This window comes from Notolepis coatsorum (assembly GCF_963971535.1).
Source record: "Notolepis coatsorum genome assembly, chromosome: 1".
Lineage (NCBI taxonomy): Eukaryota > Metazoa > Chordata > Actinopteri > Aulopiformes > Paralepididae > Notolepis > Notolepis coatsorum.
In genome coordinates, this window is record NC_140165.1 from 78,335,883 (window position 1) to 78,354,091 (window position 18,209).

General features: G+C 39.6%; 1 protein-coding gene across 2 annotated transcripts in view; it reads left to right on the forward strand.

The window, feature by feature from the left end:
• The window catches only part of LOC311235273 (F-box/WD repeat-containing protein 7-like), a 124,139-nt gene extending 106,543 nt beyond the window's left edge, over positions 1–17,596 (forward strand). For both annotated transcript variants that reach the window (XM_084322690.1, XM_084322691.1), the window contains 6 exons: positions 1,237–1,418; positions 1,714–1,939; positions 7,045–7,111; positions 7,543–7,686; positions 13,332–13,468; positions 15,918–17,596. In XM_084322690.1, the coding sequence (XP_084178816.1) occupies positions 1,237–1,418; positions 1,714–1,939; positions 7,045–7,111; positions 7,543–7,686; positions 13,332–13,468; positions 15,918–16,064 (903 nt within the window). In that variant the 3' untranslated portion in view covers positions 16,065–17,596. The remainder of the gene's footprint in view (positions 1–1,236; positions 1,419–1,713; positions 1,940–7,044; positions 7,112–7,542; positions 7,687–13,331; positions 13,469–15,917) is intronic.
• Positions 17,597–18,209: the final 613 nt, after the last annotated feature.

Below are 18,209 nucleotides of genomic sequence, written 5' to 3' on the forward strand. Positions count from 1 at the left end.
GTTGATGCATATGGGTGGATAGACAGACAGACAGAGAGACGGGTATATAGACGGATGAACAGACATACATACAAGTAGATAGTCAGATAGACAGACGGACAGAGAGACCGGTCTCTCTCTTTAATTATCTATTTCTCTCCGGAACTCTAGGATGTTAAAGCCTGTTTCCTAGGTGATGTTTACTCGTGTCTCCTAGGAAACCACTGCAAAAACACCCACAGGGTGAAAGTTCACTCTCTTAACTCTCGTTCTCTCTCTCTCTCTCTCTCTCTCTCTCCTCTGTCTCTCTCTCTCTCTCTCTCTCTCTCTCCTCTGTCTCTCTCTCTCTCTCTCTCCTCTGTCTCCCTCTTAACTCTATCTCTCTCTCCCTCTATTTTTTTCTGTCGTTCTTCTATGGTAGTGAAGTGTGAGTGCAGGACAAATATTGACTCCAGTTCCTTTTTCACACTTAAGTAACATGGGCCCGCAGCCCCACACACACACACACACACATATATATATATACATACACACCCGCACATACACGCACACACACGCGCATACACATATATATATATATATACACACTTGCGCATAAATGATATATTATACATACACACACACACGCAGTGGGTTCTAAGTCCTGCATTCCAGAGATCAGTCTCTTCCAGAGACCTTGTGCCTCAGCTTCTGACAAATACCATTTACTATCTCTCTCCTTTCCTCACCTCTTCTCGCTCTCTCTCTGTTTGTGTGTGTGTCTCTCTTTCTCTCTCCCTCATCCCCCTCTCCTCTAGGAATGCATTACTCGGCAGTTTCGGTGTGCAAAAATAAAAATGCCCTCACAAAACCTCCATAGTTTTATCAAGGCCTGCACTGTCCACACTGTGTGTGTGTGTGTGTGTGTATATTGACTCATTCTTACATTGACTCTTATTATTATGTGAAGTCATTCTGGATAATAATGTCAGCTTATGGTAATTTTTGTTTGTAATTAGTCTGTGTATTCTCTCTTTTTGCCCCTCTCTCTATCTCCCTATCTCTCTCCTCGCTCTCTATCTCTCTCTCTCTCTCCTCGCTCCCTCTCTCCATCTCTCTCTCCTCGCTCCCTCTCTCTCTGTCTCTGTCTCTCTCTCTCTCTTTCTACCTCTCTCTCTATCTCTCTCTCCTCGCTCCCTCTCTCTATCTCTCTCTCCTCGCTCCCTCTCTCTCTGTCTCTGTCTCTCTCTCTCTCTCTCTCTCTCTATCTCCCTCTAGTGTCTGAGGACGCTGACTGGTCATACAGGAGGTGTGTGGTGCAGTCAGATGTCTGTTACCACGGTGATCAGCGGCTCCACTGATAGGACGCTGAGAGTGTGGAACGCTCAGAGTGGAGAGTGTCTACATACCCTGTACGGACACACATCTACTGTGCGCTGCATGCACCTACACAACAACAGGTGAGAGACACATTATACACACACACACACACACACACACACACACACACACACACACACACACACATCAGGGGTATTACTATAATTTAACACTCCTCTCCCCTTCCTTCTCTCCTCTCCTTCCATTTTCTCCTCTCTCCTTTCCCCACCTTACCTCTCCTACACCACCCCACCTCTCTTTCTTTCTCTCTTTGTCTTTATCTCCCATCTCTCTCTGCCTCTTTATTTCCCTCTCTCTCTCCTATCTCTCTTTCCCTCCCTCCCTCTCTCTCTATCTGTATCCCTCTCTCTCCAGGGTAGTGAGCGGTTCCAGAGACGCCACTCTCCGCGTGTGGGACGTGGAGACGGGGGAGTGTGTGCACGTGTTGACGGGCCACGTGGCGGCCGTGCGCTGTGTGCAGTTCGACGGCCGCAGGGTGGTGTCGGGGGGCTACGACTACATGGTGAAGGTCTGGGACCCCGAGACGGAGACCTGTCTGCACACACTGCAGGGCCACACCAACAGAGTCTATTCACTACAGGTAAATATATATATATACATATATAAATATATATATACAGACTGAGACCTCCCTCCACACGCTGCAGGGCCACACCAACAGAGTCTATTCACTACAGGTAAATATATATATACATGCATATATAAATATATATATACAGACGGAGACCTGTCTGCACACACTGCAGGGCCACACCAACAGAGTCTATTCACTACAGGTAAATATATATATATACATACATACATATATAAATATATATATACAGACTGAGACCTGTCTGCACACGCTGCAGGGCCACACCAACAGAGTCTATTCACTACAGGTAAATATATATATACATACATATATAAATATATATATACAGACTGAGACCTGTCTGCACACGCTGCAGGGCCACACCAACAGAGTCTATTCACTACAGGTAAATATATATATACATACATATATAAATATATATATACAGACTGAGACCTCCCTCCACACGCTGCAGGGCCACACCAACAGAGTCTATTCACTACAGGTAAATATATATATACATTAGGGGTCTAACGGTACGTGTATTCGTCCCGCGAATTTACGGTACGGCCGTCACGGTGCGGTACATCCAGCCATACGGTGAATACGTCTCAGATGACAAGCGGACAGAATAACAACAGCGCGCACTGACATCTGCACTCGGCTCTCCCCTCCTCCTCTCCTGTTTACTGCAGCCTATTTGTCCCTAAAACAAAACCATGATGAATTAATTAAATGTTTAACACAGCAGGGTCATTACAATTTTGCAGTTTTCTTTAGTTTTCTTGTTCGCCCAATAATGTTAACCAAAAGACACACACGCGCGCGAACACACACGTCAACCTTTTCCGGCGGACCGCGGAGTCTCACAGCTGATCGGAGAAAAAATAAAAGCACAACATACCACCAGATCATCTGAGCTCCTCTCCAGTTGCTGCTATTAAATCCAAAATATTGATAATCCTCTGCCATTGTTGTGTAACATGTCATCTGTTCTCTAGTCTTCTTCAGTCTCGGCTTCACGTGAAGTTAAATTCTCTCTATAAGTGAAAGTGAAACTAAGTTGTTGTTAAAGGTGTAGTAGGCAATTAATTTACTCGTGGATGCCTGAACACAGAATTACACCAGTATCACTGACTACTACGGCAAGCCTATAGAATATTATTATATTTAATAATAATTATTATAATAATAATTATAAATATATAATAATAATTATAAATATTTTTTTCCTGGTGTACCGAAATCGTACCGAACCGTGACCTCAATACCGAGGTACGTACCGAACCGTGGCTTCTGTGTACCGTTACACCCCTAATATACATACATATATAAATATATATATACAGACTGAGACCTGCAGGGTAGGGCTGTCCCCGACTAAGGATTTGGATAGTCGACTTTGATTGGCTGAAATTTGCCGATAGTCGACTGGTAGTATATATTTTTTTTTCATCATTCCATTTGGGCTGTGGGGGTGCCTACTGTCTGAAGGAGTCGACTGAAGGCTTCTTGTCCTCTGTGAAAGCATGCAATTGGTCCACTGATGGATACATCTTGATATTTGTCTAGTGCCTTCAGTGTTTTCTTAGGCAGTTAGCCTCGCTGGTATGCGCACCATTAGTGTTAGCCACGGTTGGACGGTCTCTTTGCTTTTGGAAAGAATGATACAAAAAAAATGTATTATCTTTTTTCTTTTTTTTGCATTCGACTAAGGTTGGCAGTTGACTACGGCTCCTTTCGATCGATTGGTTGACTATTCGACTAAGCGGGGTCAGCCCTACTGCAGGGTCACACCAACATCTATCTATATATAAACTAGGGATGCACGATAATTATCGGGCCGATATCAGCAATTATGACGTCATCCCGATAAACCCGATAACGTTATTGATAGCTCCGATAATATATAATAAATATATTGACAGCGTGTGGTTTAGCGACTGACAGCGTGTGGTTTAGGAACAGGGAGTTTTTCACAAATCCAGCGCTCCCTTTCTTGGCTGTGACGTAGTCACGTTACATTCGGAGGCAGACAGTCGATCTGCCAATTACGTCCCACCGCTTGCACCCACCTCTTCTTCTTACCACCAATCAGAAGCTCTCGTTCGTTTATTTACCTCCGGATTGTCGGCCATTATTCTACTCGGAGCTCAGGCTAATAACGTTAGCTCCCCGCCAGCCACATTGACAAGTACCAGCGCTTATACATTACTGGCAAATGTCTTGTTGCACTTGTGGCAACGAGCGTTGTCAGCATCGACTTTAGTAAAATAGACCCAGACTTTTGAACGTTTCGTTCTGTCCGCCATGATGAGAGCAGAGCTGTCTGTACTCTGCAGCATCCGTGTGTGTGTGAGTGTGTGTGTGTGAGCACAGCCCGCTCCTCGCGCAGGCAGAGGCAGAGACACCGAGGCAGGAGAGATATAGAAAACGGCCAACAAGATTAGTTTGCGACGTTTAAATTCCTCAAAAAAAAACTCCATAATTTCTCGAGTACCGATAGCAGTACCGATGACGTCGGAGCTTATAAATACAAAAAAAAATATATATATATATATTTTATATATATATAATACAATAAATATCGGTTATCGATATCGGCTTGAGGAGCATAAAGTTATCGGTATCGGTGTCAAAAAATCAATATCGTGCATCCCTAATATAAACATGCATATATGGAGGGAGGGAGGCAGGATTTAATTTGAACACACAAGCAGAGCTCAGGCGTGAGTGTTTAACCGGAAATGTTTTTGTTAGCAAGGGTTTAGCGTAATGCATGCAACTGGATACGTGACACTTGAATTACACTGCACCAGTTGTGTAAAGAATCATGTAAACGGATGCTTTTATATACTTTTGCTGTTGTTAAACTTCAATTAATCAAGTATGATACCGTTCTTGGATTCTCCGTTCACCATGGAGGCATGCGAGGGGGAAAACATTCTTCAGGAATTCAAGGACACACGAGTAACTGATGTACAAATGATCATTTTTGGGGTGACATGGTCCATTAATTACATTAACAGTGGCTTTTAGATTAGATGATGAATGTATTGAAATATACAAGTACTATTGAGTAATAGTGTTAATCATATGTACAGTGATACAACTATAAAGACACTATGGTACTAAGTCATACATGGCCAGCAGTGTAACTAGTAAGAGTAGGTAAGGGATAATTATGTACAGATATAGATAGTATAGCATCTACAGGTATGTGAAAATTATTATATGCAGGTATACAGACGGATGTCGATATTAAATATATATATATACAATAAATATACATATATGTATACGGCATATACAGCATTATTTTATATTATTATTATGCTATCATACAGAGTTATATGGGTTATATGCAGGTGTATAAATAGGTATATAGAAAGCATTATATGCAGGTAAATATACATGTATATATGTATATATGTATGTATACTGTATACAGCAGGGGTAGGCAACCCTAGGCACGCGTGCCTGCATAGGCACGCGGGGGCATTTGCATAGGCACAGGGGGCAGCAGTAAAAAAAAAAAAAAAAAAAAAAAAAAAAAAAAAGTATATATATATTTTTTGCTCTGAAATATTATAGTGAAATATTTTGCACTGTTGTCGCATTTATCTTGTTGAAATCCTCCCACAGGTTCTTTTTACTACCACATATTTAATTGAGACCCTTTATTTGTTTATTATTTCAATTTATCTGGAAATACATTGCTACATCATTCAGTAACATTTGCAGAGCCTTATAACAAAAACATTATTACGGTCACCATTGTGACCAGTGGGATTAATCAACAAATTTTATTATTTATTTTTCTATTTCATTGAACATTGCACATGTTAAAAGCAATTTTTTTACTCAAAATGTGAGTATTACCAAGTCAACTTGTGTTCTTAAAACAATGACAATAAACATAGTTTTATTAGGTTGAAATAATGTGGTTGTGTACTTATTTTTCTGTTAACTTATTAGATAGATTGAAAACTGAAAACCTTAATGCACAGTAACTGAACTCAATATTTGTAAGTTTTTGTAACTTATTATTATTATTTTTTTTACAGTGTAGTCTTGCGATCAATCAAAACTTATTTACACGATATACCTCACATTCACCCTCCATTCACATCCTGGTGTTCTCCTGGTGTTCTCCATTAGGCCTGTAGGTGGAGCTATGACAGCACACGTACAGTACACACACCGATGGTGTGTGATGTGTCCAAAAATGAATGGGCAAATGTGAGTGAAATGGTCGCACTGTATGCAGCTGTTTGTCTGCATTGCATTCCCCCCCCCCCAACTCAGATTTAGGGTTGATACAACCATCATAATAATATTGTTAATAATAACAATAACAATAATAATGTAAAAATTATCATTAAAAATACCTGATAATGAGAAAAAAAAATTACGATGCATGGAATATTGTTGAGGCACACTAGTTACAACTATATTTCAAACAGGCACTCCATGTCAAAAAGGTTGCTGACCCCTGGTATACAGCATTATGTAAGGGATAATGTATAGCAACGAGGTCATTGTCGCAAAATAATTGACCGACAGAGTTTAGAATACCGAGGCGCCTTGCCGTGAAGGTCAATTATTTTGCGACAATGACCGAGTATAGCTATACATTATCCCGCTTATTACATGGCTAACTTACTAACAATATACCTAATTCATTTTACACCATCGACAAGACGAGATCAAATGCAGACGCAGTTGTTCTGTTCTGTGGCTCCGCGCGGTCATCGCCGGCAGCTTGCACTGATGAGTGCAGCTGTGCATATGCTGAGCAGCTTTCATGACTGCGATCTAAATGCTTGATTGCTCTGGCTGCAAACAGCGGTCATTATTGCTCGGTTGCCCCTGACAGCGGTCAGTTATCGAAAAATAACTGACCGCTGCTATGGGCAACCGAGCGCTATTGACCAATCACAATCGAGCATTTTCGCGAATGTTAAAACGCCATGTACCGGTAATGTGCATTACTATATAGCATTGTTGTGTGCATTTTATAAACTTCTCTCTCTCTCTCTCTCTCTCTCTCTCTCTCTCTCTCTCTCTCTCTCTCTCTCTCTCTCTCTCTCTCTCTCTCTCTCTCTCAGTTTGATGGGGTGTTTGTAGTGAGTGGATCGTTGGACACCTCCATCAGAGTCTGGGACGCAGAGACAGGTATGAGAACATGATGCAACAACAAGCCCCTGAATTGGAGAGAATGTCAGTGGACTGAACTGACTAACTCAACTGAAAACTACAATTGAATTGTGTTATTTTTATCTTTATCTTCTTTTCTTGTGTAACTGGCCAGTATCTTAACTGAAATAAAATGCAGTTAAATTTAATAAAATTAAATACAATGTAGTTACATTTAATAAAATCAAATAAAATGTAGTTAAATAAAATAAGATCAAACATGGATCAAATGAAAGAAATGCAGTTAAATTGAATACGATGAAATATAAAATGCAGTTCAAATGAAATACAATGTAGGTAAATTGAATACAATGAAATTAAATGTAGTTACGTTTAATAAAATGAAATAATAATATGATGTTAAATTGAAATTAAATGGTAGTTGAACTGAATGGAATGTGTCTCTCCAGGTGGGTGTGTCCACACACTGACGGGCCACCAATCACTGACCAGTGGGATGGAGCTCCGGGAGAACATCCTGGTTTCTGGCAACGCCGACTCCACTGTCAGAGTCTGGGACATCAGGACTGGACAATGTCTACACACTCTGCAAGGTAGGATGGATGGATGGATGGATGGATGGATGGATGGATGGATGGATGGATGGGTCAGTGAAATAGTGGGGGAAGAAAGGTGTGGAAGAGAGACATATGGAGAGAATAGATCATGAAAGGGTGTGAAGGTGAAGCTGTGTGTGAAGATGAGAATTAATAGAGATAATTAATATAAGAGATGGTTCATGAGAGATATAATTAATAATGAGACAAGTTATTCATATAAGAGATAATTAATGAGAGAGATAATTAATGTGAGATATAATTAATATAAGAGATCATTAATGAGAGATCATTAATAATGAGGGAGAGAGAATTAATGAGATGGAATTAATGAGAGTTAATTAATATAAGATAATTAATGAGAGGGATTAAATGAATAATGAAAGAATTAATGAGAGATGGAATTAATGAGAAAAATATATAATTAATGAGAAAATCTATATAAGAGGGATAATTAATGAGAGAATTAATATAACAGAGAATTAATGAGTGAATTAATGAAAGAGATGGAATTAATGAGAGAATTAATATAAGAGAGATATTAACAAGGGAGAGAATTAATGGAATTAATAATGAGAGTTAATTAATATATTTTTGATTGATGATGTTTATTTTTATTTTTGTGTCTTACATACAGATGTATGCCCAGCCCATATGGGCTTACAAGACACATAAACAATAAGTAAATATAGTATACTTGACAATAAGTATATAGACCAAGATGGTCACAAAAAAAAATTAAACAAAATAAAACATAATATAACAAGCTGTAGACAATGTATGTAAACAAGAGGAATTCATATAAAATTATATAGGATATAATGTGTTTTGTCTCAAGTGCCATGCTTTCTCCAAAAATCCTGCAAAACTGAAGATGTCCTCCACAAAAAGTCAACTCAACATACAACTCTCAGACTGCCAAAACAAATCCGGATTTACAAATTGATTTTTCTCAAATAAAGCCCTCCTCAAATCGGTGTACAAGGGGCAGTGAAAAACAAAATGATATTCATCCTCCACCACTCCCAGATCACAGAGAACACACAACCGCTCCTCCTCAGGTTTACCTTGGAATCTACCCACTTCCACAGCCAATGGCAGGGTGCCAGACCTCAACTGGGCACACAGAGACCTCCGTCCTCTCTTTAAATTTAACATTACATAAGGTTCAGTAAAATACTTTTTGTTGATACTTTTGTTTTAATTATGTGAACCTTACACTGCAGATTGTTCATAAAAATCATACTTAAGTCAGCAGAAGAAAAAATCATGGACATCTCTCTTGACCAGGGATGACCGTGTGCTCTGTCCCAGTTAAATATCTTTTTAGTCACCCAGTCATTTGGCAGCTGGATCAGGCGGTTCCATAACCTAACCATTTCACATTTTTGCTTGACCAAACATGAGTCCCAACCCATGTCCCCTTCTATAGCCCCTTTTGCTGTATATTTATGGACTCCCAAGAAGTATCTCATGGCACGGTTCTGGATAGCATTACATTCAGGTGCATAATCAAAACCCCATACTCCAGCAGCATAAAATAAAACAGAACCAACTATTGAATCATATAGTTGTGTAAATGTTGAAAACCCAAGGTCAGTGCACACTTTCATTTTACTCAACACACCCCCTAGCGCCCTTCCTGCTGTCTGCTGACTCAGACAGTATTTTCCTTCCTTCTATGAAGCTTATGTACTCATTAAAGATAAAACCAAGATATTTATAAGAGTATGTGTAAATTAGGGGCGTTGGTACAAATTGAAACTTATGGTTACTCTGCTGTGCATGTTTATTCCTGAAGTGCATAATCTGTTTTTTTTCACTGTTAATCGCAAGTCTCTATTTCCTGCACCAAGAATATTCAACATGTTTTGTAAATTTGCTTAATTTTCTGCAAACAGGACTATCATCAGCGTACAATAAAATACTTAGAATTATGTTATCGATTGGAATACCAAGATTGGCTTGCTTAATTTCTTGCGCCAATATAAGATAATTAATGAGAGAGATCAAATGAATAATGAAAGAAAATGAATGAGAGAGATAATTAATATAACAGAATTAATGAGAGATGGAATTAATAATGAGAGATAATTAATAGAAGAGAAAATTAATATAAGAGAAAGATGGATAGAATGAATGAGAGAGAGAGACAACCTGCAGCAAATTAAAGTGATTATAAAGAAAAAAAATACATATTAAGAGCAAAATAGAATCTTACAATTTCCCCCTAAGTAACGCCCACACGTCCATTTTTCATGACAGACTGTATATGGAATGCTACGTGGCTAGAATGCTACATGGCTAGAATGCTACGTGGCTAGACTGCTACTGTACATGGCTAGACTGCTACATGGCTAGAGTGCTACATGGCTAGAGTGCTACATGGCTAGAGTGCTACATGGCTAGAATGCTACATGGCTAGACTGCTACGTGGCTAGACTGCTACATGGCTAGAATGCTACGTGGCTAGACTGCTACATGGCTAGAATGCTACGTGGCTAGACTACTACTGTACGTGGCTAGACTGCTACATGGCTAGAATGCTACATGGCTAGAATTAGGGATGTCCGATATTATCGGCCGACCGATATTATCGGCCGATATCGGCAGTAAAATGTGATATCGGAAAATATCGGTATCGGTTTAAAAAAAAAAAAAAAATAACAATATTTGTTATATATATATCCAGTGAAATTATTAGTTACCTGAAATTATTCAGTTTTTTGGACAGGGAAACCCTGCATATATCGGTATCGGTTGATATCGGTTGATATCGGTATCGAAATTAAGAGTTGGACAATATCGGAATATCGGTATCGGTAAAAAAAAGCCAATATCGAGCATCCCTAGCTAGAATGCTACATGGCTAGACTGCTACATGGCTAGAATGCTACATGGCTAGAGTGCTACATGGCTAGAATGCTACATGGCTAGAGTGCTACATGGCTAGAGTTAGGGCTGCAACTAATGACTATTTTGGTAGTCGACTAATCTGTCGATTATTTTTTCGATTAGTCGACTAATCGAAAAACAATTATATTTAAAAAAATATATATATATATATTTTTTTTTTCTTTTTTTTTTTTTTTTTTTTCTTTTTTTTTTTTCACTACCTATCTTTGTGAAAGTGGCTTCTCAGCTCTGGTCCAGCTGAAGACAGAGCAGAAGAACAGATTGAGCATGACCTCAGAGTTGCTTTGAGACTCTTGTCAGGACCAAACAACATCCCCAGTTATCCCATCAGTTCCCCCAAACTTACTGTCGGTCTGTTATGTTAAGCTAAGAAGTCTTCAGCTGGCTGGACCAGAGCTGAGAAGCCACTTTCACAAAGATAGGTAGTGCAAAAAAAATAAAAATTATAATATATATATATATTTTTTTTATAGTGCTGTCAAACGATTAAAATATTTAACTCGATTAATCGCATGATTGTCCATAGTTAACTCGCGATTAATCGCAAGTTAATCGCATTTTTTTTTTTAATTTTTTTTTTACCTTAAACAGATCTTTTTCAAGTTCCAAGTTTTAATACTCTTATCAACATGCGAGTCAACAAATGCTTGCTTTGTGCAGCCATTTAACACAAAAGGATGACCCTCATGCATTGCAAATTTGCATCAAATTCAAAACAGAGTGATGCACAAAATAACTTAAAAGAAAATAATAATTTAAAACAATGAATAAAGTGTGCATGAAATAATAGGGGAAAGAAAACGTTAGGAACTTGTTACATTCACACACACAAGGGCTGATTAATCACACACACCCCTCTCTCCCTCACACACACACTCTCCCAGCTCTTTTTCTCTTTTGCCCCTTCCTCATCTCTCTCACCCCCCTCTCTCTCTATATCTCACTCACACACACACACACACACACACACACACACACACACACACACACACACACACACACACACACACACACACACTTCAGAAACAAACATAGTATCAATGAGAGCATCAATAATACACCTGAGTGTGACAACCTAGGATGGCTTAGAGTAGACGACAGAGTACAGCAACTTGCAATGGGCCTGGTCTACAAGATACACTACACGACCAAGGTACCCATGTACATGTCAAAATACTTCCCAAAGGTCAGTGAATACCACGATCACAACACCAGAGGGAGCTCCACAAATCATGTTAAACCCAGATTCGGCTCAAATAAGGGACTAAACACGTTTCGCAATTATGCCACATCAATGTGGAACGCCCTACCCAAAGCTGTAAAGGAATGTGGATCACTACCCACTTTCAAAACCTCTCTCAAGGGACACCTACGGGAGACTGCAATTCAACACTGGCCCCTGTAAATATCCTAACCCAACCCCCTCCAATGTACAGTCATTTACCTAGTATGGTTTTGTCAATAGTCCAATGTACAATTTTGTTTGTTTGTACAGTGTCTCCCCCCCCCCCCCCTCAATGTACAGTTTTGCTTGTTTATACAGTGTGCCCCCCCCCCCCAACCACCTCCAATGTAAATTACCCAGTATGGTTGTCAATATCCCAACGTACCCAACCCCCCCCCCACCCAACCTCCTCCAATGTACAGTTTCTACGTCAAATGTATACTCCCTTTTCTTGACTCCTTCTGTATCACAAACAGTACTGTATTTGCAAATCTGGTATGTCATAAATGTATAGATGTAGCAGTACTGACTATCTGTATGTCATGTATGTCATATATGTCCTGATGAATTGAAATCTTGAATTAGTTAATCTTGAGTTAAAAAAATTAGTGGCATTAATAGAATCGGGAGTTAACGCGATATTAACGCAATATATTTGACAGCCTTAATTTTTTAATGACTAATCGACGCAACACTCTTGTCGACGATTTTAATCGTTGCAGCCCTAGCTAGAGTGCTACATGGCTAGACTGCTACATGGCTAGACTGCTACATGGCTAGACTGCTACATGGCTAGAGTGCTACATGGCCAGAATGCTACGTGGCTAGACTGCTACCTGGCTAGAATGCTACATGGCTAGACTGCTACGTGGCTAGACTGCTACGTGGCTAGAATGCTACATGGCTAGACTGCTACAGGGCTAGACTGCTACGTGGCTAGAATGCTACATGGCTAGAATGCTACGTGGCTAGACTGCTACGTGGCTAGACTGCTACATGGCTAGAGTGCTACATGGCTAGAGTGCTACATGGCTAGAATGCTACATGGCTAGAATGCTACATGGCTAGAATGCTACATGGCTAGAGTGCTACATGGCTAGAATGCTACATGGCTAGAATGCTACATGGCTATTGGCTAGAGTGCTACATGGCTAGAGTGCTACATGGCTAGAGTGCTACATGGCTAGAATGCTACATGGCTAGAATGCTACATGGCTAGACTGCTACGTGGCTAGAATGGTCTGTAAATAGAAAAAAGGTCCTCTTCCCGTGGGTACGTGATTGGCCACCACAGACTGGGGAGGGGTTGCATTATGGCAAACGTTTATTCTGGTTTAACTTTCTTGCCGCACGCCGCTTTTTATTCTTTCTGCAACCCAATGCAGTAACCACTGTCGTAGCCCAAACACACTACCCCCATTCACACGTGTTGTCAGATCTAGAGTGAATATAAACCTCTCTACCCCCCCCCCCCCCTCTACCTCTCTCCCTCTGTCTCTAGGTCCTAATAAGCACCAGTCAGCAGTGACCTGTCTTCAGTTCTGCAGGGGGCTGGTCCTGTCCAGTTCAGATGACGGGACGGTCAAACTGTGGGACCTGCACAGCGGCGCCTGGCTGCGGGACGTGGTGGCTCTACAGGTAACGTGTACTGTATATATCAAGTCAAATGTATTTATAAATAGGTAACATTTACTGTATATATCAAGTCAAATGTATTTATAAACGGGTAACATTTACTGTATATATCAAGTCAAATGTATTTATAAACGGGTAACATTTACTGTATATATCAAGTCAAATGTATTTATAAACGGGTAACATTTACTGTATATCAAGTCAAATGTATTTATAAACAGGTAACATTTACTGTATATATCAAGTCAAATGTATTTATAAACGGGTAACATTTACTGTATATATCAAGTCAAATGTATTTATAAACGGGTAACATTTACTGTATATCAAGTCAAATGTATTTATAAACGGGTAACGTTTACTGTATATATCAAGTCAAATGTATTTATAAACGGGTAACGTTTACTGTATATATCAAGTCAAATGTATTTATAAACAGGTAACATTTACTGTATATATCAAGTCAAATGTATTTATAAACGGGTAACATTTACTGTATATATCAAGTCAAATGTATTTATAAACCGGTAACGTTTACTGTATATATCAAGTCAAATGTATTTATAAACGGGTAACGTTTACTGTATATATCAAGTCAAATGTATTTATAAACGGGTAACGTTTACTGTATATATCAAGTCCAGTGATGATTTAAATAATGCTTTATTGAAAGTGCATAATGTCATAAATCATGATTGGCTGCTCAGACAGGTCATCATGAGACGTCATCAGCCATCAGGCCATACTCCGGTCTAGCTGACTGTACCCCTGGCTCTCTTATCATCAGCATTATGAGATAGTAACTAAATAGTAACTCACAGCCACTTGGAAAAGTAACTGTAATCAGATGACTGGCTTGTAAAAAGTAACACGTTAGATTACTATTTACTGAAAAAAGTAATCAGATTACAGTAACTAGTTACTTAGTAACTAGTTACTGGCATCACTGATCAAGTCAAATGTATTTATAAACGGGTAACATTTACTGTATATCAAGTCAAATGTATTTAAAAACAGGTAACATTTAAACCACTACAGGTAACGTGTACTGTATATATCAAGTCAAATGTATTTATGAAGCTCTAACGTTTACTGTATATATCGAGTCAAATGTATTTATGAAGCACATTTAAAAACAACCCATATTGAAGTGCAGCACAAACCAGGGCAGGTAGTAAAACTAAAAATAGAAAGAGCTTGCATAGGCATCAATACACGCAATAGTGCAAATCAACACATTAAAAACGGATCATAGACTCAAATCAACACATTAAACAGACACAAATCAACACATTAAAAAGAGATGCAAATCTACACATTAAAACAGATCATACACACAAATCAACACATTAAAACAGATCATAGACACAAATCAACACATTAAAACAGATCATAGACACAAATCAACACATTAAAACAGATCATAGACACAAATCAACACATTAAAACTGATCATAGACACAAATCAACACAATAAAACAGATCATAGACTCAAATCAACACAATAAAACAGATCATAGACACAAATCAACACATTAAAACAGATCATAGACACAAATCAACACATTCAAATATTAAATTAAATTGATAATTTAGTCAGCCGACCTGAGGGACCTGGTGGTAGAGTAGGGGGTTACTAGGTCTGTGACGTAAGAGGGGGCCTGCCCATTTAGAGCTTTAAAAACAAACTAAGCTAAGCTCCAGGCCATCAGGGAAAACCACTCCCACCCACTATACACAGACTTGGCTGACAGGAGGAGCATGTTCAGTGCTAGGCTCACACTACCTAAATGCAGCACTGAACGGCACAGGAAGTCCTTCATTCCGACAGCCATCAGACTATACAATGCATCACTGTGCCTCACTGAGCACAGAGTGACAGTTACTATCTTCCTGGACTCTTACTTTTGAAACAGCACTGTGCAATAATTACACCTACTGTAGACTTCAGTATATTCTTACTGTATTTATTTACTGTATATTTTATTCTATTTTATTCTATTCTTATTCTTAGGCAATTTGTTTTGTTATTCTTATTCGTGACATGTCCTGTCTAAATGTTTAATGTTGAGCGATTTGCAGTGTCAAATTTCCCTCGGGATAATAAAAGTATTTCTATTCTATTCTAAATGGGAGAACCTTAAAATCAATTCTATAATGTAGCCAATGGAGAGAGGCTAGAACAGAACTAATATGGTCTCTCTTCCGTGTACCTGTCAGGAGCCTGACTGTGGCACTTTGTACTATTTGCAGGCGGGACAGGGATGACTGACTACTCCCAGTATACAGGGAGGTGCAGTAGTCTAAGCGAGAGGAGATGAAGGCATGACTTTCTCGAGATCTTTGAGATATGGATGATCTCTTATTTTATTATTATATTATTTAGTTCTATTCAATCCTATCAAACTTCATTGTATTCTATTCTAACCGGATCTATATTATCTCTTGACAGAGTCGTGGGTCAGGTGGTGTGGTCTGGCGAATCAGAGCGTCGGACACCAGGCTGGTCTGTGCCGCTGGCAGCCGCAACGGAACGGAGGAGACGAAACTACTGGTGCTGGACTTTGACCTGGAGGACAAGAGGACCGGAACGGATTGATAAGAGGAGGAGGAGAAGACGGGAGCAGTATGGAGTGATAACATAAAGAAGGGAAGAGGGAGGAGAGAATGAACGGAGGAAAATAAACCGCCGGTACCAGACTTTGAGCTGGAGGAGAGGAGTGTGATGTCATTGCCTCAGAACAGAGAGGAGGAGAGGATTGTGACGTCATCACATGGAGATGGGAAGAGAGCAGAGGAAAAGAAAACAACAAGAGCATTTATTTTAATACACACACACACACACACACACACACCTCCCTTTGACCAAAGTCATGGCTGGATGAATCTGCCAGAGAGACGAACATGAAGGTCCTTGGTGAATGGCTGATGAACCATGAGAGGACAGACGGAGACAGACTGACGCCCGCCTGTTCATTCCCCCTGTTCCACCCAGCGCTAACTAGATCTGATCCAACATGGCAGACAGGAAGTGGAAGCGGGGGGGGGGCATATGAACTCCGAGCGGAGGGAACTGTGTCTCCGGGAGGGAGGGATGGACGGACAGAATGTACATTGACAGAAACGGACATTCAACATTTTGGGGCATCATTGGTGTGACGTAGACATTTTATCAAAATGGCTTCTGAAGCCGGATGTGATTGGTGCTTGAAGATAGTTGGGACTTTATTTTTTATTTTTCCTTTTTTTTACCGCTGCTGAACCAATGAGGAGTTAGACAATGTTTTAAAAACCAACCAATCAGAATGGGAACTGTACCTCAGAGGACGTGGAACACACAGGCCACCGTACGAGGCAACAGAGAGACGGCCAGACTTTAACCATTTCACTACCACACTACAGAAGGTTAACCTTTCACTACCACACTACAGAAGGTTAACCCTTTCACTACCACACTACAGAAGGTTAACCTTTCACTACCACACTACAGAAGGTTAGCCCTTTCACTACCACACTACAGAAGGTTAACCTTTCACTACCACACTACAGACGGTTAACCTTTCACTACCACACTACAGACGGCTAACCGAAAACTCCCTAGTTAGGAATCCTAGTTACATCTTAAGTTAAACAGGAATCCTAGTTACATCTTAAGTTATACAGGAATCCTAGTTACAGCTTAAGTTAAACAGGAATCCTAGTTACAGCTTAAGTTAAACAGGAATCCTAGTTACATCTTAAGTTAAACAGGAATCCTAGTTACATCTTAAGTTAAACAGGAATCCTAGTTACATCTTAAGTTAAACAGGAATCCTAGTTACATCTTAAGTTAAACAGGAATCCTAGTTACAGCTTAAGTTAAACAGGAATCCTAGTTACATCTTAAGTTAAACAGGAATCCTAGTTACAGCTTAAGTTATACAGGAATCCTAGTTACAGCTTAAGTTATACAGGAATCCTAGTTACATCTTAAGTTATACAGGAATCCTAGTTACATCTTAAGTTAAACAGGAATCCTAGTTACATCTTAAGTTAAACAGGAATCCTAGTTACATCTTAACTTAAGTTATACAGGAATCCTAGTTGGTACATCTTAAGTCGTACAGGAATCCTAGTTACATCTTAAGTTATACAGGGTGTTTTGGAGGGGGGAATGAGGAGGGTGGGTTAATTACATTTGTAAGCTACACAAAAAAAATATTGGTTGGTCACAATTGTGGGAAGTTTGGAACTATTGTTTATAGGTGTCGTCGATGGGAAAATAGCTCATAACTAAAATTGCCGCCCGTATTGTCTCCTACTGTACTGTATGTAACGTGCACTCTCAGTGCTGGACCATATCTTGTGTATTTTTACTGTATAATTAACTGCTGGCACTGTGCCATGGGGCCAATGACATGAAGGCATGGTGGAGAGAATGTCTTATTAGCTATATGGTAGCAGTTGAAGAATACAGCTGGAAGTGGCCCAAAACCAAAGCCCTGTATCTGAGAGTACCCTAGTGAATCTGAAAGAGTACCCTAATTAATCTAACAAGAGTACCCTAGTGAATCTGAAAGAGTACCCTAATTAATCTAACGAGTACCCTAGTGAATCTGAAAGAGTACGCTAATTAATCTAACGAGTTACCCTAGTGAAGAGCAGAATTCCAGAATTCTATTTTAGAACCACTATGACGAACCATAGCGGTGCTGTAGAACGCTGGTCCTATGTCAGCCCAGGGATTATTATTATTAATTTTCTT